This window comes from Cupressus sempervirens, chromosome 2 (genome assembly GCF_028749045.1).
Source record: "Cupressus sempervirens isolate cs-2001-9-10 chromosome 2, ASM2874904v1, whole genome shotgun sequence".
Taxonomy (NCBI): domain Eukaryota; kingdom Viridiplantae; phylum Streptophyta; class Pinopsida; order Cupressales; family Cupressaceae; genus Cupressus; species Cupressus sempervirens.
The window spans coordinates 428,916,967-428,939,341 of NC_143119.1; the positions used below are offsets into that span (position 1 = coordinate 428,916,967).

The following is a 22,375-nucleotide window of genomic DNA, read 5'->3' on the forward strand; positions in this document are numbered from 1 at the left end:
TAGTTTTATGTTTCATATATATTCAAGTGTTCATAATATAGTTTTTCCTATTTTATTATTGCTGTTATAGTCCTTTACATGAGCCTCAATTCTTGAAATGAGTGTTTTTGTCTTCCTCCATGGTGTGTTGGGATTATTTTGAGAGGTTATCAGCTTATATGAGTGTGTTAAGAGGTTCAAATTTTCATAAGTTAGATTTTGGAAGTACAATTTACATGTTAGGAGTACAATTTAATACTAGCATTTGCAATGTGACATTGGTTCAATTCTTGTAAGCCTTGAATTCGCTATCATGCCACCTCACTCTAGTCAAAAAGATGTTACTACTTTGATATAGCTATTCTTGTCTTAACTTGCTTTGTAAATTGAGAATCTTCAGTCTTTGAAATGAAATTTTTAAAAATTCTAACATGTTTAGACTACTCTAGATTCTCAAAAGGGTGGTGTTAACAAGCCAGAAAACAAGTTACATAAATACATGCAAACAATTATGTAAAATGTAAAAATCAATCGTATTCAAATATCAAGAAAGTGAAAAAAACACTGCACGTGTACACAAATAAATGGCGTGATCTATACACCCAAATACTCTTAAGAACTCTCAAATCATTGCCACCAAGAAGTGAGCCTATCCACTCTCTGAGATCTAAAGCTGAACTATCATCAATCAATAAAGTTAACTGGCTAATATCAATCCACAATCAACAAGATTATAATAGTACTTATGTACCTCAAGACAATATTGACATATCATTATTGAAAACTCGTGAAAATAATTACTCAGTTTTAGTTAGTAGTTATGTACCTCAAGACTGTGGACATATCATTATTAAAAACTCATGAAAATAATTACAAAGTTTAAATATCATAGGTAATAGATTTGAATTACCCAGCTAATTTGCTCCCTAAGCCCATCTCACCAAGACTTGTTACTCTATATTTGTATCATTATTAAAGGGAAACGGAAACGGAAACGGAAATGGAAAAAGCGGTATACATCGTCGTGTGTGCTATTTGCATGATTAAGTTGGAAAAATAGTTTATTAAAACATGTCCAACTAACATTGAAGTTGAGGTGTAGACCTATGAGCCTTGGTGGGAGCAGTTAGTTAAGGGTGAGGGCACTATAGAGAATGTTGAAATTGCTCTTGTAGTTCTACATCTCAATTCAAGCCGAAAACAGTAGATGTATTTTGAACAGTAGACCAAAATAAGAGCACAGCCAGCAATATCTACCATGCCCTCCCCCTTAATCTCCCCCTCACAAAGGCTCACAGGTCTACACCTCAAATTTGTTAATAGTTAGGCATGTTTTAAAATGCTATGCACCCAACGATCTCTATCCTGCCCTCTTGCTCACCTCCGTTTTCCCCTTCCAGCAATGATACAAATATAAAGTGAAAAAACATCCCATATGTGAACCCCCCAAGCAATTTAAAAACTTTGTAACTTATCACAAGAGAGTTTTAAGACTCATTACAAACATGGTGATCAAAACCTAGTAATAGAATTTATGTGAAACTGCAAACATAATAAAAATTCTAAGGAAGTCATAAACAGATAGATATATATCTTTCTACACAGCATTGAAAACAAACAACAAAGGCCAATGTGAAATATTCAGAAAAAATATATGAACGATAACGAATTACACAAACTACATACCAGTATGCAAAATGCAAGTTATAATAATATATCAAAATTGAATCACTAAAAAACTATGCAATCAAAACTTAGATTTAACGCACTACGATGAAGAAGAAGAAAAGAACTAATAAATCCTAATTTTCAAAACAAGTCTCAACCAAATTTCAGAAGTGTGAAATAAAAACATACAAGATTCAATAACATAGTTTCCAAGTCAAACTCGTTCACTTAAACTAAACAATTGAACCCTGATATAAATATCGGGATTTGACAGGCAGCTAAAACAAACACACCGTCTCATCAAGATGCAAATATCAATCATATACCAATTTCAAAAAGTAAGAAAATACGACTAAAAAATAATACACAAATATATACGCCTCTTGTACGTGAATCAAGGATATAACATTTTCAAGAGATAAAGAGTTTCAACTCTCAATCAGTTGGCCAGTTGACTTGATGTAAAATATCAAGATTTAAATTGTTGACAGAGGACAAAGTTGGCCCCAACCATTAGATAATAGCGGCAATGTCTGCTTCAAATCAAGATGAACATAATAAGTTACTAAATGGTGGAATATCGATATCAACAGTTGTGAGGGTTGATTTAAAAAGATTATGTTAAACCCACGAGTGAAGATTGTCAATAATGATGGCAAGCCCAGTGTAGCTACAATTCCCACATAGCTAAGCTTTTTGCCTATCCCTTGGTGCCATGCATGCTTGTTGATCTTTTTGGCTTTTGAACTCTTATGAAATTTGTTATAATCTTAACTGTGGGGCCCTATAACACCAATAAACCTAATAGAATCATGAAGATACAACATTTTCTTTGTAAATCAACACAAACAAATCAATTTACATATACAAACCAGGAATCAGATCAAGAAAAAATCATGCTACTTGCACTTAAGTAAAGCTAGAATTCCAAACTAACTCAGGCTACTTGAAATAAGCTAGAATTCCAAACTAAGAGAAAACTTGCAACCCCCATTATTATCAGAGATGATTAAAACAAAAAACAGATGCATTTTGAGTAAACTTCGCTTCTAAACACAATAAAATGTATACATTCTCATGTGATAATTGAAATGATACAGTTTGTGTAGTTCTGGTCAACACTCAAATATAAAAAGACTATTTTTCAACTCCACTAATACAAGTTGAATACATCTCCATATCATTAATAGACTAAGAGATGCTCATCAATTTTAAAACGAGGGTAAGAATAGCCCAGCACTATTTTGCTTGAACTACCCCCAAAAAATCTTAATAATCATCTGTCTTTAAGCTCTTCTTCAAATTTCAGCAATTTAGCTTGAATCGGTGATAAGAATGATTTCAGATCTTTCATTATTTTACTTCTATCAGAATCTGGAATATCTCTGTCCTCCAAAGTCACCTCCAACTACATAACAAAGAAAATTATATAAGGTTACTAGGATACCTAGTGATCAAGCTTCTAAATTCAAAATCTCATAGGTAACTAAAATTGGACAGTTGTTCTATAAAAAAGGCCTAAATAGTAAAATACACAAGCAAGCGACTGAAATTTTATTTTAGAGAGAAACAACACTAACGAGAAATTTAAGGTAACCATCCATGTGTATATACCCATAAGACGTAACGATATTTTATCAACATAGATCATCCCAAAATTGGCACAGTTGTATTGGGAAGCAAACTGTCCTGAGGCATCTTTTCATCATCGTGTTTAAAGCACTTCAAAGATGTATTTCAATCCTCTAAATGCTTCAAAGCAATCAAAAACAATTTAGTTTCACTGCATTGAGAGAGTAATCTACTTCCATGTACATATATTCATTTTGGAAATACCATCCATAGTGGCCAGCTAATCAGTGTGAATTCAACAAATGAACATGTCTCGGACTCTAAGTCAGTGCAAGCAACTAAATGCTCACAAACTTGGGTGTCAAGAATGCAACTACAGAGTCCAACAATAATTTAATCAAAATATGATTGCAGACAAAAGAAATATATTAGCTCTATATGAAACATTTCTGAGTTTGAACCTACCATAAGTGATTCAAAATCAATCCTGGGTTGGGGAAAGGACCCACTAGCTGCCGACCAATTCATATCTTTACAAGTAACCAATACTTGAAAATTAAAAACACACTAAAATATCCCACATATACTAATAGTTGCTCACTTATGCACATGTAGCCATTGAACATTGAGTTTAGGAATTACTGGGCCATTTGTGCATAGGAGTTGATAAAAAATAAGCGGAAAAAATGCATTAGAGTGGTTATGCAAATTTTTCTGGTGGTTGTAGTGCATGGTTGTCAGGGAGACTTAATAGGTATTGGGCAACACCTCCAAATGATCATGCATCAAAATAACACAAACAGAACTGATTATTATAATTGATGCCAAGGTTGCATCGGGCTGGGGTACTTAGGTTACCGGTACTGGTACTGGTACAACTATTTCTCAAAATAGGGGACGGGGGGTGCTTGGCTATGTCAAGCTGTTTTGTAATATAATTTAAAAATCTGAAAATATGAGTCACGACAATGGTTTTTCAAAAAAAGAATAGTGATAAAGTTTGCAGATGTAATCTATTGTTTTCAGTTTCACATTTGCAATATGTTTGTAATAACAATATATGATAATTGTCTAGGTACATAACAAAGAAGGCAGACTTTAAACATGAACACAAAGATCATAAATCATATAACAATAACATATTACAAATGATAAACTGTTGCATGAACTATGATAAAATTTACTGTTAATCAAAATTGTACTGAAGTTTCAAACCAGTTACATACTAAATTAAGATTGATAGAAAACAAGCTGATACACAAACAAAACCGAAAACAAAAATCAGAAATCTTGATCAAGGCCCTTAGTTATGATGCTCTCCACTGAGTACCCAAAACTTGATGTACGTGTACCCTGTACGCATCCCAAGGGTGTGGATGCATGTACCATGCAACCTACAAATTTTATACATTATAAAATTGGCAGCAAGTGCTTTTCAATAAGAAATATTTAACAAAAAGCTGACAGAAGGAATATTGTAAATGCAAACTTCTGAATATTGTAAACGGTTGGAGTTGGCAGAAAATACTAAATCAGCAATTTAACAATAGATATTAGGCTTTGGACAAGAATTGGCCTAAGGGTAATCATTGTGTTGAGGCTAGAGGTCGAAATCCATACTCAGGTTCTCAAAAAATTGTACAATAAGCAAAAACTGTATGGAAAGGCTAAAAAATTTACAATACCATTTAACATTCCTAGCTTCTAGTTCTACTTACTTTCATATCTAAACCCTTACCAAACTCTCCACCTGTCCATTAATTTTCTTTATAAATAACAAACTGTATCCCCATTTTTTCCAGCATCAGAGTTTCAAAGATTAGCCTATTTTTGTGATCCTCCTAAGCTAATTATTGTAGATAGAGGGTCTTTTGAGGCAGTGGCTTGGCTTGGGAGGCTCTTGTCTTCTCCACAATTTAGTAAGCTACAGGTTGGTCTTCATTTGGCTTAGATTGGACTTCATTTGGGCTTTAGATTTGTGTACTTACTATTTGTGGTAAGTCATGTGTTGATTGAGATGGACCCTTTCTATTAATAGGAAGTGCATTAGGTCACATGAGGAAATAATAGGAGTGACTCCTGTTTCAGACAACATATTTAAAGGATAAGTATTTTGGGAGTTATTATCATTTTGGTGGCCAAATTATTTTTAAATCATTAAATGGCTTATTATAAAGTTATAATTTAACTTTATAATTTCACTTAAGCTGAGGGTTGAGTTTGAGATTCAAAGAAGTGCTTGGCAATTCCAGCTGAGGTATTGTGAATTGTTTGATCTGATTTATATTTTCCTCCTACTATTTATTGTGGCTAGGGAGGAGCTTAAAAGTTAATGCTGGAGATTGTCTGAAAATTGTGAAGAGATCTATTGGAATTGTTATACCAATCAGTGTTTGTATTATCAGAGTTTGACCTAGGCATTTGTGGCTGCCCATGATTGCCTGGGAAGGCAGCATTATGGATGTTACAAGCACCACTCATCGTTCCAAAGGCTGAGGCTGGATGTCACTTTTACAGGACCTGCGTTTCATTTCTAGGGGTCGGATTTCTATTTCCAAGGGCTGCAGATTAATTACAGGGCTGCGTCTGTATACTGGGAGGATTTTAGAGGCCTTTACTAAGGCCTGGAAATTCACTGTAATGAGCCTGCAGTTATGTGATTAATTGGCATATCTAAAATTATAATTGGTGATCAAGCTGAAAATTCTGATAGAACCAGCGTTGGGCAATTTGGTATACAAACAGGCATTCATCTGGAGCTGTCAGGTTCCTCTATTTTAATTCTTAATTTGCAAACTGTAGTTGTTTGGCTTGATAAATAAAGTATAGCAAATCAAATTGAGATGGAAGTGACGGGTCATATTAACTTATAAATCATTTGTCATAATTAGTGAATAATTTCAAAATTACAGTGGTCCTGCTGTTACAGTTTTCCCATACATTCAGTCATCATAGATTTCAAGACTGGATTAATTGGGTAAATCTATTTGCATTGTGCTCAAGACTTAGCATTATATATGGTGATATTTAGCTTGCGTGCCAAGTGTTTGTTAAAATGACAACCTCATGAATGGGTAAGGAAATTGATGTTGATAAAATTAATTTGGTTAAGGCATAATCTGAACTAGGTTATTACAAACTGTCAGCCATTTTTATTATTTATTTATTTATTTGTAGCTACCTTCACAACTATTCCAGCTCCCCAACTGTTTTGATTTATTTATTACTACACACTTATAAAGGACACAGCAATGGTTAAATTGCTAACTAGAATAGGTGCCTTCATTGTCAATGATCAGTTCATATGTGACATTGATCCCTAGTGATCCTTAATTTTATCGACTCAGAAATTATTTATACCCATCACATTAATTGATTGATCGTGTTAAGCATAACTCCAATCTGAAATGTGCCCTAAATTCCTTGGAGCTTTTGATATTAACACACAATTTCAAAGCACTAATGGATTATAAAACATGTATAAGTATTAAAAAAAAATTTGCACCAGTTTTTCTCAACAACAAGTGCCCCTCAAGAGGCAACCCCATAAAACCTATGATCTTATTTGCACTTCAGAGAGACAAGCCTAAGTGATTATAAAAGGAGGGAGGTTGTAAACATTTTTCTCTACTTATAGAGTACTCAACAAAACTGTGTAAAAGCGTGCAGGAGGCATTTTTTGCAAACTATGTTGTTTTATCAAGATTCAACTAATTTGAGTCATACTCGTAGACCAATACCTTATGCACTCATATCTCATTAAAATGAATGGTCCACTCAGCAAGGGTGAAGCCCTACTGAGCCCTAATGATTATAAAAGGAGGGAGGTTGTAAACATTTTTCTCTTCTTATAGAGTACTCAACAAAACTGTGTAAAAGCGTGCAGGAGGCATTTTTTGCAAACTATGTTGTTTTGTCAAGATTCAACTAATTTGAGTCATACTCGTAGACCAATATCTTATGCACTCATATCTCATTAAAATGAATGGTCCACTCAGCAAGGGTGAAGCCCTACTGAGCAGTCAACCAACCTAATACTCACACTTGAATTGGAGTTTCATTCATGATCAAGCCACTTGGTTTCACTGCTCCATTTGCAAAACCTTCAGCTTAGACTCCATGGTTAAGCATATGCTTTAGGAGTAGCGCAAATGGTGGCCTCCCAAAAAGTACTAATGCTTCAACCCTATGAGCATCACCTAGATGCAATGAGCACTAAATGGCACATTCATGCTCATAAAAAATGTGCTATTATGGACCAATACACCTGAAATGTGGATCAAAATGTTCAACTCAAACTACACAATTGAATCCTCATACTACAGCAATATTTGACACACTGCCAAAAAAATACCTCACTTGTACATGGATGAGCTAATGAGGCTCTCTAATGAATGGCTAATAAGGCACAACACCTGCTACATATCCTACAAATGTTGGAGCAAGCTAAGTGAGTTTGATCTCAGGAAACTACATGTTTAAGCGCACTTGAATAAAAGTAATACTGAGCTGGTTGAGCACCCAAGAAATAATCCTGACAAAGTGCAACAATAAATGCTTGCTCAAACAAAAGGATAGAGGGTGTATGATTTTCCTATCATCTGTCACTTGGAGACAGCAAGTAAAAATCAGAATGAAACAAACTAGAGAAACAAAAAGATACAAAATAGTTTCAAGTCACCTCATTCAAGACCTTAATGTAGCCAAAACATTTCAATATTAATAAATGCATGTGTTAGGCGCATTGCCTCTAGATTCTAGAACCTTGAAAATGCATCAGTAAAATTCAATTGCATGAACTGATATGCATTCCAATTGATGGTATTATGATATAAGTCCTGATTTCAAATAGTTCAAAGCCACAGTAGAGAAACAAAGGAATAGAACATATTCTTCAAATTTAAACTCATGTCAGTCAAGATATTATGTTATATGAATGAACCATTTACCTATTCATAGACATTACCTGAATTGCCTCTAGAATATAGAGATAACACCAGGTGGTTTCCAGTCCATGAATTGTCATACATTCTAATATGTGGAATTCTTATAGCATTTAAAAATTTCAAACATTTCAAAACCACAACTTGAAATTTTCAGCGCATGAACTGATACAAATTCTAATCTGTGGAATTATCATAGGATTTCATGTATTTCAAACCTACATACCTGCATATCTTCCAATTCACCGAATGAGGCTTCTGGAATTTTTAGACTGCCCTTTATTTCCTTCGTTCCTTCATTTATCAACCATTTCCCTGTCTCAGAACATAACATGAATCATACAATAAAATTATTCCATCAACTGTTGGGAAGGCAATAAATAAAACGTTATCAGACATCCAAGAAAGTGATGTCAAAGCATTTAAAAGGAGCTAACCTTGAAATCTCAAGTAAATTTCATAAGAATAGCCAACCCGCTTCTTATTGCGCACAGTTACCATGGAAGCCTACAGGAATGTTTTAAGTTAATTTCAGGGTATATCACCTTCTTGGCCTTAAATATTACTGCAGGAGATCCCATGCTAAAATACAACCTCAAAGGACTAGAATATAGATTAGAAAACATACAGTTAAACTTCAATACAACTATAAAGTTTGTTCTTGATTGTACTTCCAGTACAGCATCATGGTGTGTTCTATGTATAACAGTCATGAAAAAGGCAACTGGCATATGTAACCACACATTTATGTTTACAACTACTTCTGAAATCACATACCAAAAATCCCCACAAAATACAAGAACGGCTACAAGGTTTGGAACTAAACATCCAAATAGACCACATAATCTCGACCAGATTATGAAGTTGATGTCTTACCTCACCTGTGCAGCTTGAAACCTCCGAAATTTTAGCACTTCCACTTGCAAACTCTAATTCTTGAGTGTCTAAGCAATTGAGCAGTTCCTGATATTCATGATGCATAACATAGGTTAAAAATAAGAATTTATTTAAGGCAATTTAACAATATCTAATTGCATATAGTACTCTACATGATTAAATAGAGTATTTACACACCTTTATCCTATTGCTTGCCCACGTGCTCAAATTCCTTTCCTCCCAAGTTCCTGCCTGTTATCAGTAATCAAGATTTCTTTGTATCACTAATAATGGAAATAAATTCTCAAAAAATAAAAATATCAACATTAGCTTATTCGTGATTAAGCTTCATATTGATCATGCCAGAAAGAACCAACTTATAATTCCATGCAACAAATAGTCATGTGAATTTCCAATCTTCTCGCAAGAAAATAATATGGTTGACCACCATCACTTCGATTATTGCAATTGGGGAACCAACTTAAAACTTCATCAGTATGTATTTATGCATTTCCAGTATTTTGCCAAAAAAAATTAGGCATCCAGATTGAACTACTTTCACACCAAGCCCAATAACTTCATGAGAATATATTTATGCTTTTTCGGACTTTTGACTAAATGTTGGGCATCCAGGTTAAGTTACTTCTCACACCAAACTCAGAAATACTTTCTAATTTCTTCTATGGTCCATGATACTTCTAAATAGTACTTTCTCTGATCGAAAAGACGAGTGTGAAAGAAAAACAAAACAGAATAACTCATTGAACCAGAGGAGAAAATTTTGATTATATATGTTATCTAAATGACTTTTAATTGTTTGTTAATAAATCATGTATGTTGAAAAATGTACTTACCAGAAATGAATAAGTTGACTATCAATCTAATGTGTGAAAAGTTTAATCACGTCGAACTTATAAAATTCATATATATTTATGTAAAATGGTTTACTAGAATTTCATAACAGTTACAATGTTGAAATAAACTTAGCAGGGCTAAGGGTTTGTTACAGGTGCTGGGGACATCAAGCACTACAATCCAGGTGTACAACCAAGGAACAAAACAGTGTCGACACTGTGAAAAAAAACTAATGTTGTTGATGTTTGTTGCTACAGGAGATGTCCTGATTACCTGCAATGTGCTCTTTCATATACTTGCATCTGGAAATATGAAGAGACATGTTTGAGACATGCAAAGAGAAATGCATTTGGAAATATGATGAGTCGTGCAGTTGCAAAATGAAGAGATTTTCTGATATGATATGAAGAGTCTCTCAATTCAAGATATAAATCATTGCTTTATGTAATGAGTAGGGTATTCGAATAGAAGCGTCATCCTCAGATCTCTATTTTATTTACTAAAAGAAAGAAAGTTTTTAGTGTGGTCTGATTTTTCCCTCAAGTTGGAGGGTATTCCTAGGATAAAGTGTTGTCTTAGTGTTCTTTATTTTGTTTATGGCTGTTTATTTTTATTTCTGGGCAAAACACTAACATGGTACCAGAGCGGGTTGAGCTAGCTGCTTGTATTCTTTGGCTGCTTGCTTGTGACATGGAATTGCCAAGTTATCATTTGATTTTTCAAAAAGTTGACTCTTCAAGACAAGTCAGTAAAATGAGACACAATTTATTTGTTTATAGGCTGCAGCTGTCTTTGGTGGGATCGCAGCTAAATTGAAAGAGCATTCAGTGTTGATGTTCTCTGTTTATGGTCCATCAACAATGTAAGAAATAAAAGCTTGGCAATTTCTTTTTATTCATTTATTCTTCCGTCCTTGTTTTAGTCTGATGGCAGTTTTTGTAACATTGTAATGTAGCTGGGCAGTGTAAGGTATTTATGGAAAAGAACTACGTATTGGTGTGAACATAGATGGCTACAGATAACAATAATTACGCCGTAGATGTTTCCCATATGAAAGAAGGCAAGATAAAAATTTTGCTCATTAAATTGATTGTCGCTGTCCAATTTTTTCCCAATTTTCATTGGCTTGTCACAGCTGTCTAAATTTCTCCTCTGTTACCAGACTGTCAGCGGTTCTTTCATACAGGGTGTGTGGATGCCTGGCTCAGGATGAACCCGTCTTGTCCCATCTGTAGAGTCACTTCCCACACCACTCTCTGAGTTATTCTGTTGGCAGATGTTGATAGAGGTTTTTAATTCCTTTTAGACCCAGATCTCTGTAGTTTGCTTACAAACTGAATTGTTTGTTTGACAGCTGCAAATTTGCACACAAGCTGGATTTCAGCTTGGAAACTGGATGTTTACATTGCATATCTTATTCTCCCCCAATTTGGTAGAGAAATTTTTTTTTTTAAATTAGGTTTTTGCTCCCCGTTATCTGGGAAACATGGATGCCTCATCTGCTCCCTGGACAACCTCTCTGGTGCAGGCAATTTATTTCTATACTGTTAATTAAACAAATGTATTCTGGAAATGTGAAAATTCCAAAAGAGAGATTCTTTATTATGTTTTGTGAGGCATTTTTTTAGGCATTCTACCCATTCAATACTCAGAAGATTAATTTTGGTCCTATGGATAAGGTTCTAAATTGTTTTTGATTGATTATCGATTATAATGGAGTTCGAGATGGAGTAATAATGTTTAGTGTGAAATGTGTGGTTCTAAATAGGAAACCATTTAATGCTCACAAGTATTTTTATATAATTTATTTTTTAAAATATAAGTAAAATATTGAACTTGTTATTTGACTGGTCAGTTATAAAATCTTTATTATTTGATATAGCGGATATAAGTATAGTGCAACATGAAATAAATTCATGGTGAGAGCTTCAACACAAAATTTGGTTTGTTATTATATTTTATATCTTGGACCATAAGCAAGAAAATAAATTCTGATATTTTTGGACTAAAAATATTTAGTAATGAACTATGATCCGGATTTTTAAAAAATAATAATTCTGACTTCTGTTTGCGGATCACAATGCCAAGGGCATAAATAGCCCAAAGTTGGTGAGAGGGGCAAGACAACTCAAGAAGAAAGACAAAGATGTTGTTAGTAGGTATTAAAGCTCATGTCCAAATTCATAACAATTTTGTTTGTTGATTGAGGACAATAAGCACATATATAATCACAATTTCGAACTCATTGATTTTTTATATCTAAAGAGTTGGAGATACAGTTGATTATATTGACCGCAAAGCTAATAAGAAGAGTTCTAGTGATACATTGTAAGATGTTGATAACATATATTTCACAACTAGATAGCGAAAAAGGAGATGGAGATAAAGATTAATATAGAGTGCAAAGATGAGAGTAAAATAGAGAGAGAGGGGGGGTAAAGGTATAGAGAGTTCTAGGGAGATACAAAGGGATACATTGAGAGGGAGAGATAGAAATGAAGAGATAAAGAAATATAGATAGACAGATAAAGAGATATAAAGAGGATGACATAGAGTGATAAATAAAAGGACAAATACTTAAATGACCTTTCATAACTTTAAGGCATACCTATTGCACACTAAAGTGCGATTGCTAGTAATTAATCAATGACTTGGAAGAAAGGGTGTTAGTTAAATATCGTAAGAAATGAGTCGGGGGATGTTCTTGAGACATTAAGAGTTATCTTTTTATTGCTATTTCTGGATGGTGCAAAATAATTGTGAATGATGGAGTTAAAAACAAAACAATTATGAACACCACCGAGTTCAACAGGGAATTGCTTCAGAAGAAAAAAATTATGCTACCAAAGAAAATAGATGTTGAATGACACTGGTGCATGTGCAAGACATTAACTATATTGGAGAAGTGGTACTGCTACCTATGTCTGCGGAGGGAGTTACCCAAAAGTCAAGAATGTATAGATCATCCCCAGTATCAGAGAAGCCTCAAAAGAACTTTTATGGACTTTGTCCTTTAATCATTGCAAGCTCGGAGGTAATTAATGTATCTTTGTAGTTACAGACAAAAATTCAAAATGGCACAGTTCTTTCCTTGTCAAAAGTCTAATGGTGCATCATGGATTGCAGATCTATTTGTCCAATGATATTAGATTGTGTGGGTTGACATACTTTGCTGCATACAAGCAATTAGCTATGTGGAAAAAGACATACTACTGGCCATGTTTGCCAAGGGACTTACCCAAAATATAAGATGTATAAGTGATTCCCAGTATCAAAGAAGCCTCTGAAGCACTTCCCATGGACTTCATCTTTAACTGTTGCAAAGTCAAAGAGGTGATGATTATATCCTCAGTGTAGACAAACTTTCAAACATGGCTCACTTCAATTCTACTTCCTTGTCAAAAACCTAATGATGCATCCCAGATTGCAAATTTGTTTGCCCAAGAAGTCAGGTTGCATTATGATATATTAATGTGACATGAGCTGTGGTGTTTTCTTATTGTAAAAGTATGCCCTACTTAAGACTATGCGCACACAATTTAAAATTCATACCAATTGTAAGCTCACGCAATTGAATATTAATCCTACAAAGGTTCGTAGTTGAAGACTTGAAACCATATCAAGAATCAAAGCTTATATCTGACATCAATATTTACAAATTTGTTTGTCAAAGGAAACAGGTTACATTATTATAGTTATTTCAATGTCAGTTGTGGTGTGTTCTTATCATAAAAATGGGACCCGATTATGACTATGCACCCATAATTTGAATTACACACCAATTGTAAGATCACCTAACTAAATATTGGTCCTATGGAGGTTCATAGTTGAAACCACATTAAGTTCCGAAGCTTGCTAAACTTACTAAAGAAAGGGAGTATTCTATGGGCTTCAGAGAAGTCCACTGAAGCCCACTCAATTCCAATGAATGATAAGAGTTCTAACTTCTAAATATTCAATATATGCCCCATCGTTCATATTACATGTATATAAAGCATTGTAACATGTTTTTGGTTGGCATTGCCTTCCAATATCAAGTATCTTTATAAAAAGGTGGAATATTATGAAAAAGTGACGTGGCAGGATATAGAAAATTGAAGATCAAGTACCTAGAAGAGTTATGAATATTGGCATGTATTTACTTTGGTACAGTCATATTTGTACATGGATCTATTGTGACTTTTGTCATATGAAATATATAGTATATACACTTTGATATATTAGATTCTATTTGAACTAGTTGAATCATTCTTGTCTTATGAATTGAACTTGAATTGTGTACTCTTGAATTGGCTTTTAACTTTTTAATTTTGTATTTGTGCTACACGAATAAATTGTCTTTCATTAGCCCATCTGTACATGAGTGCATCAACTGACAGTTCTGTCTACAAAACCAAAATCTCTGGGTGAATCTTTCACCTCATTTTCGCTAATGTGTTTTCTTTTAGGATGTATTTTTATCCTAGATTAAAGATCAAAGATTATATATTAAAAAATATACAGCACTCTCAAAAATTTTACATCTGTCTTGCTCTATGTAGGATTGTAATCACAATGAGGCCAGCTGCAAATGTATTCCTTTGAGGACAATCTTATTCTCCTGTAGCAAATCAAAATTATGTATCCACAAATACCTATCAATCTCAATGCTGTCACATCTATCCATATCTTAGTCTGGCTAAGCTCATAATCACAAACCAATATGTGATTTCAATGATTAGACCAACCAAAAATTTGCCACATTGGTCTTTGAATTGACTTCTTAGTTATGGGTTTCAATGAACAGACAATATGTAAAGTGTGGATGAACAAATGATAAAGAAACCTAAAAATTCAGACTAAACAAATCCAAAATCAGCCATTGCCACAAATCTCATAAGAAATAAAATATTATTATATTTATAGAGTTATATGGTTCATTATGGGACCTTCCATATTAAAAGAATAATTTTACCTTTTTCAAATGTCAGAGAAGCAAGTTCCTGAATATGTAAACATTTCATCTCATCATTACCTTTTAGATTGCAAACTCATTCACCGAATTCAATAAGGACCAGGAAAATATCAACAGTGGAGCCAATCAGTGATTCATTACCAGATACATAAGGGCCCGTTTGGATCACAGATTTGAGAAGGAATTAGAGTTCTAAATTCTCAAAAATTCCTAATCCACTGTTTGGGTCTGCAAAATGGGAATTGGAATTCGAGGAAATATGGATTTGGTATCCCCATTTGACCCCCAACACAAGAATTCCATCTCCCCTCAAAATACTTGTTATTTGGAATCCACATTTTAAATCCCATTTTTCCAAAATGAAGATTCTAAATAAAGTGAAATTTATTTGCATTTGACATCCAAATGCCCTTTTTTATAGCAACTTAGAAAGGGAAGACTGTGTGACAACATTACTATCCGAATACAATGAATGGAGAAAAGAATGGAGCAAGTATGGCCAAACGATCTGGAGCAGATCTCAAGCAGAGGTGGAGCTCGGGGCTTTAGAGAAGCCACATATCTATAAGACGCAAAGCTCGTAGCTTGGATTGAGCTTCGCTGCAGGGCTTGCAGAATTGTAGCAGTTAATGTATGGAGCGATCGAATCATAGTGAGCTTGGGAGTGAGATGTTTGATCACATAGACAAGGTACGAGCAGATATGCGGGACTCTAATCCTCCCAAAGTAGGAAGATCTCGTCAATCTGATGAGAGACTTGGTCTGATCTAATAAGGACTTGTTTTTTATCATCCGGCTGGGACTCGAGGCACTTACTACTTGATGAATCAGATGTGGTTTGGAAGACCAAGGCTCTTGCTCACTGGGAGATCAAATTCTCTGTAGCATCTAATGTATGACTTCTATGGGATCCGAATGGGGCACAGATCTGCTTGAATGGTGCACAGATGTGAGTGCAGGGGCTGTAGACAATACAATGACCAATGGTTGTGGAAGACTTGAAAGGAAAAATCAGTGCCAGCTCAACCCACTAACTGTGATCAGATGTCACTGGTTTGACAAAGTATGCATAGAATCTCCAATGCGGATCTTATGTGTCTGATTTGTTGCATTCTTACTGGGCTCGATTCTGTAAAGGATAACTTTTGTATTTATCTTTTGAATCACATATTCGGATCTTGAACCAAATAGGCTTGGAATAACAAATTCCAAATATCGAATATTTTTGGGTTTGAACCAAACGGTCCCAAAATAAATTCCATAAATAGCAATCTAGATTTCAAGTTCCAGAATCCCAAATCCAAGATTCTCAATGCCAGTTCTCAAATTATATTCCAGCAACCAAACGGTAAGGGCCTGAACAAGTTGTAAATTTAGTTGAGAATGAACTGTCAGGCACGTTGTATGCCAAAAATCTCAACAGATTTTCCTCATCCATAAGTAGTAAGCTCGTCATCATTGGTATTTTAGAGGTGAAACAATTCTGGAGTAAAATGTTGAAATTCTGCTTCTATTTGTGAGATTTCCAGATACTAAAGCTATGTAAAAATATTAATTTCATTTCCTTGATGCCTATCTAACACATCAAAACAGCATTAGTATGGAAGAGGAAAATGTACATTTCCTGATCACAGGTTGACTACAATACATTAGCACCATTTTTCTTAACAATTGAAGTCTCCATTTTGATTGACACAATGAAAATAATAATGTGGTTAATTTTAGATACAGGGAAAACAATATTGTGGTTTAATTTAGCTCTTGAAAAATCAAACAGAAAGTTTAACTCTAGGGAAACTATTCTCATTGATGCCACACTATTTGAATACATATAAACAACAAAAGATGAACAGGTCATTATTACTTTAAGAGTTAACGAGCTAAAGTTTCAATCCACATCACCACAATATGCACCACAGACTGGTTTTCCTGATCAATACTGCAAAACAAAAACTCTTGTAATCAACATCATGTCATTAAATCATCAAAAAAAGATTTACTGGTATGACTAAGATACTATTTATAACTGACATCCCTATTAGAAATAAGACCTGCATGCAAGACTTCCATAATTGAAAGTAACGGGTGAGATTCAAACTACCAAATTAATATAGGCATATTATGTATATCATTTGTTGGAAAGGCGCATATACACCTTGCATGATGACATTGTTATGATTTACTAGAAAGATGTGTAATACACCATGAGTAATAACATTAAATATTGCTGCAAGTATCCTCATTAAGTGGGATGCCCCATTTGGGTTCACTTGAATTATAGTCACATAAGAACAAGCAACTGAAGAATGTGTTAAAAGGTAAAAGGTCTGCCAGAATAAGGAGAACCACTTGAAACACCATAGAACGTGAACTCTTAGGAAATAAGAAGAGGTACAGACGAACATTTGGATTCACTTGTGTAACATGAAAATTCTTGAGTGAGGCATGCAGGTTCAGGCATACCACTTGATAAGATGTGTGGAATATGAAAAGCTATGATCCATGGTTTTGGAACCATCACATTGTAAAAGAACTTAGTGGTTTCTTATGAATTTTGTGTATTAAAAACAAAGCCATGGACATTGTAATAATGCACAAACAGGTTACATATTGTTATGACAGAATCAAGACAAGGAATAGCCAAAAAGTGTATGGCCATGTGGTGCTATAAAAGGCTTCCAAATGATAAGTAGGAAGTATTTCGCACCGCAAGGTCAAATTGTGATATAACTTTCAGGACTCAACTGAGTAGTTTTTCAAGTCAAACTCATTGGCCCATATTTCATGAATAGTCGTTCAAATGAACCCATCTCTCAATAGAATGAATGGAATACTTAGCACTCATTGCATTTAGGTGATGCTCACAGAAGTGAAGCACAGAAGCTTCCCAAGATGTCACTATTAAGATAATATCCTTAATATCTTTATTATAATATTCTCCTTAGTTAAATACTTTCTATAATGGTCAACTACTTGTCTATAGTCAGTCTTCCTATCCTGTCTCTTTTGTCTTCAGTCCAGATAGGAATGTTTCCTATCTTGTCTTCAGTTTTGTTTCTAATTTTGTCTTCGGTCTACATTGTTTCTTTTAGAAACAACATCCTTGTAATTCTTTATAAGGAACACATTTGTTCCTCTGTTAATTAATCAATCATCCGGAAATCCGTTAATCTGCCAATTTTTGAATCTTGTAACAGTCACCCATCCTATTACTACTCTAGCTTGAGCCCTCTTGAGGGGCTTTCTAATAAATGGTTCACAAGGCACTACACTTGCTGAAGGTTTTGCAAATAGGATTGCAAGCAGAATGGGTTTAACCATGGAGGAAACATCATACTTAAGTGTGCTCAAGGTAGAGTAGTACTGTGACGGGTGACCTCTCAGGACATCCTAGTGCTTCACCTCTATGAGCATCACCTAGATGCAATGAGTGCTAAGTGTTTCATTCATTCTCACGAGAGATAGGCTCATGTGAGCAACTAGTCATGAAATGTTGATTAATGAGTTTGACTGCAAATACTATACAATTTGATCCTGATAGCTATATCAAAGGTTTCTGAATGTCGCTGAATTGAACACAAGAAAGAGTGTACCTCGCCAAGTGCATTGAGAAGAGACTATCTGTGAAGGAATGTTGCATTGAAAAAAGGTTATCTAAAAATGACTTTTGTCAGATTGAATAAAGAATGAAGAGCTCAGATTAAACTTCTATGTACATTGTATTGTTGTTGTTTAGATAATATATCATACCGATGCATTGTTTCTTACCGAGCATTTTTCCAAAAATGGTTTCCTAGGGTATTTCGTGAGTTTTCATATGTGTGTGTGATTTGTTTGGTCGTTTCGTTACACCTTTATTGGATTTTGTGACCTAATCACCACAAGTAATCCTTAAGATTATCAATAATTTCTGATTGTTTGCAATTGTGTGGTGACCGTGTTGTCCTACTTGTGGGGTTTGATCTGGGTTGAAAGCGCTGTCTTCCAGGAGAGTGTAATTTCCCTTTTGGTTCCTCAAATTATACTCAATTATTTGAGGGTTTTTTGTTTGGACTCAGTCAAAACTAGATTTTCATTTATTTATTAAATTTATGCTAATCTCCGCACCTACAGTTAATTATATAATACTCTGGCCCTGCCATGTATTAAGCTCTATGGTTAATGTCTTTTTTGTTTCAGAACAATGGTACATGTAGAGTTTCAATTAGTATATATTGAGTCAATTAGCTCATTGTATATACTCTAATGCAACATTTGCAAATGATCATCTGCAATAAGCCTAAAAATCTTTAAAAATTCAAAAAAGCGTTATAGATCACAAATAAAGAGAGCATTATAGACTGTAAATGCAAAAGAGCATTACAGATTATGGCAACTAAGCAGAATGTTAACCCACAGATAAACTTGCCAAAATATTCTGAGAGAGAGAGAGAGAACTGTGAATCACATCGTTCCTATTTAGGACATAACGTGATAATCAGTGAATATTATACATAAAATCTCCTCTCACCTTTCTATTTTTTAATTCTTCTAGCCACAGCACTGGTAGTACTCTAGGCCTTACGGATACTACGCGGAATTGGTAAAAACTTAAAGAATGTTGATTAGAAAAAGTGTACCTTGTTCCAGAGAGATCCCAATGGAGCTGACTGTGGCTGCGTGGACAAATCGTTGGCAGAAAGTTTCTTTGGAACAGGAAGTGGCGCCGCCTCCACCGTTGTTTCCCTCACCCAATACCTGTATGATGAAGTCGATTTTTTCTGTTCTTCTACTACCTGCCCCTCCATGCCCTCGATCAAAAAAACCTAACTAAAACAATAGCAATACTCTTCCGTATGAAATTCAAAGGCTTGCTTCCAGACAAACAAAATCGCTCTGGAATCCCAACACACTACAATAAGCCGCCAACAATCTTCTTGAAGGATCGAGGGGTAGGAATGGCTGCAATGGCAATCAGCATTGATATATAGTCAGCGCAACGAGAAAAATACATCACCTCCAGAAACTTCTTCGTCGTGCTCTTTTTTTTGACTCCTTTTTCCCGGTCTAAAAACCGTGCCAATAGAAAATTGGGGAAGACCCTGCGGTGTGAAGGACTGTATTTTCTAGGGATCTCGACAACCCTGCCAAAGGGCAACTTATTTAGATGTAAAGAAAGAAATTAGTTTAAAGATAGTTCTATTGAACTCTTCCAAGGGCACCTTAATCATCTAATAGTTTCATTATTGAAAAGATTAACTTCAGATTTCACTTTCAAGAGAGAAATGAATGAATGAATGATTTTTAATGACGTCCAAGAGGCCATAAGCCTAAGGGACTCACATTAAACTCTTAGTCAATCTGATGTGATTTCTCCAACCTGTCTCTTTTGTTGTGAATCTGCATAAATAAAAGGGCCCCCTTGAGGAGTCTTGGTCCTTCGAAAAAGGTCTTTTATGTTATTCACTTTTAACATTTCTTTGTGTTGGTTGCGAATGTCTTCGTATGTTGTACAATCCTTCATATAGTGTCACTCTGTTTCCACCACACCTTCGTTGCAAAATCTACAAATTCTATCCTCCCACTCTTCCTTAGGGACCTTTCATCTACTAGTTTCACATCTCAAACAGTGGGAACCAAATCTCAATTGAGTGATTAGGATTTTCGTCTTTCCTTTAATCTCGGCTCCTAAATATTTGTTGTCATCATGTTCGCATGTGGGATTAAATTCTTTGACATAATAGGCTTTTTTTCTACCTAGCTGGTTTTCCCACATGACAGATCTTACTTTTCTTGCCACCCATTTTTTTATTTCAAAATTGTTTTCCGAGCATTCTAGGTATTCAATGTTCCACTTATTGAACCATTTATTGTTTTGTTTCTTCCATGTCTTCTTCCGACGAGCCAGTTCTCCGTCAACCACCCTACTAGGCCAGTGATGTGCATTCATTTTACTCACCTTTTTCAGATAGCTCAGCAATCTAACAATTGCTAAGGCCTCCACCGGGAACATGCCCGCCTCCGCTAAAATAATCTTGTAGGGGACTATGGATTTGATTTTGAGATTAGTTGTGATGAAGTGTTTTTGAATTCTTTCAATTTGTCGCTATTTATGATTTGATACATTGCTCCCCCATACCTCGCTGCCATATAAAGTAACGGGTATCACTAACAACCCAAATAGGGTTTTCTTAGTCTTCCAATCCCATAACTCTATTGTCCTACACCTGTTTTGAAGAAGATAAGATGCCTTCCATCCTCCCTATATCCTTTTTTATCTGCATGTTTCTCAACTAAGCCAGTAATGGAATCTATCCCCAAATATTTGTATTCTTCTACAATTTCTAGCACTTTGTCATTAAATATGAAAGTGCATTGTTGTTTTCTCTTCTTCAATGAAAAGACCATGATCTTGGTCTTAAAAGTGTTGACCTCCATCCCTACTTCTGTGCAAAAGGTTTCTAAATTCTTCAAATGTTCTCTCAACCCCTATGTTGTTTTAGCAATGAGAATGAGGTCATCGACATACAAAAACAATCTAATCACATATTCAGCCAGCTGAATTCCCTCTCCATTGGCTTTGTTTAGCCATTCCTCTAACTTGTCAATATAGAGGCCAAACAAGGTAGGCGATAATGGGCATCCCTGTTTGACCCATATGTCACTACCAAAGCATTCTAACATGCCCACTTTGGTTCTAATTTTTCCTTTAACTTGTTTGTAAAGTTTATAAACAGCAGCTCTATACTCTATTGGGACCTCTAATTCTTCCATCTTATTCCATAACTATCCCTAGGGATGGTGTTGAAAGCTTTCTTAAAGTCAACAAAGCAGCAAAAAGCCTCTTCCCCTTGTTTATCCCACATTTTTCCTATAAGGAACCTTAGGGTAGTGTAGTGATCAATGGTGGAATGTTTTGGTCTGAAACCTGCCAGTCCCATAGCTCTTTTTCCTTCTTTTTATGCCCATCTACTAATTCTCCACTCTACCATACTCTTGTAGAGTTTTCTTAATAGGGGGTTCACCATGATGGTGCGGTAGTTGGAAGGGTTGTTGACATCCCCGCTCTTATGGAGAGGAATACCTACACTAGTGATCCACTCTATGGGAAAGCAGCCTTGCATGACCATATTAAAAATGTTCCTGATGTATGGAGTCAACAAATCTATACCCCACTTTAGAAATTCAGCCTGCAGCCCATCAATATCCTGAGATTTTCCACTTGCTAATTTCCTTATCCCTAGGGTAATATCTTCATTAGAAAACAGTTCATCTAAATTGTTGGTTGTGGGGAGTGAAACCTCATCCTCCTATCTTTCATAAAGAGTCTTTGCATACTCTAACCATTGAGAATCCGTAATTTTATTTTCAACCTGTTTCCTAGCTTGTTATAACTTCCTCCAAAAATCTTTAGGATTGTGCTTTCCTAACATGATTAGCTCCTTCCTCCAATTAATCACATATTCTTCTTTCTTGGATTTGATCATTTGTTTGTATTCTCTTATGATTGTTTTGTTTTCCTTTCTCCCTTTAAATTTTCTTTTTGTGG

The 22,375-nt window shown here is 35.0% G+C and overlaps 1 protein-coding gene across 1 annotated transcript; it reads right to left on the minus strand.

The window, feature by feature from the left end:
- Positions 1-2,694: 2,694 nt before the first annotated feature.
- LOC149572919 (chaperone binding / ATPase activator) lies at positions 2,695-19,997 on the minus strand. The gene is made up of 6 exons (XM_089814034.1): positions 19,467-19,997; positions 9,237-9,290; positions 9,039-9,125; positions 8,600-8,669; positions 8,389-8,477; positions 2,695-3,055 (listed from the first exon to the last, which is right to left on the minus strand). Exons 1-6 carry the CDS (start codon positions 19,632-19,634, stop codon positions 2,924-2,926), a joined length of 600 nt encoding a protein of 199 aa, XP_089670160.1. The 5' UTR covers positions 19,635-19,997; the 3' UTR covers positions 2,695-2,923.
- Positions 19,998-22,375: the final 2,378 nt, after the last annotated feature.

Coding starts and splice junctions, on each gene's coding strand:
- LOC149572919 (XM_089814034.1), bottom strand. CDS start 19,634: ATGGAGGGGCAGGTAGTAGAAGAACAGAAAAAATCGACTTCATCATAC. Junction 9,126..9,236: donor GGGCAAGCAATAGGATAAAG/GTGTGTAAATAC, acceptor CATGAATATCAG/GAACTGCTCAATTGCTTAGA. Junction 8,478..8,599: donor AATTTACTTGAGATTTCAAG/GTTAGCTCCTTT, acceptor GTTCTGAGACAG/GGAAATGGTTGATAAATGAA.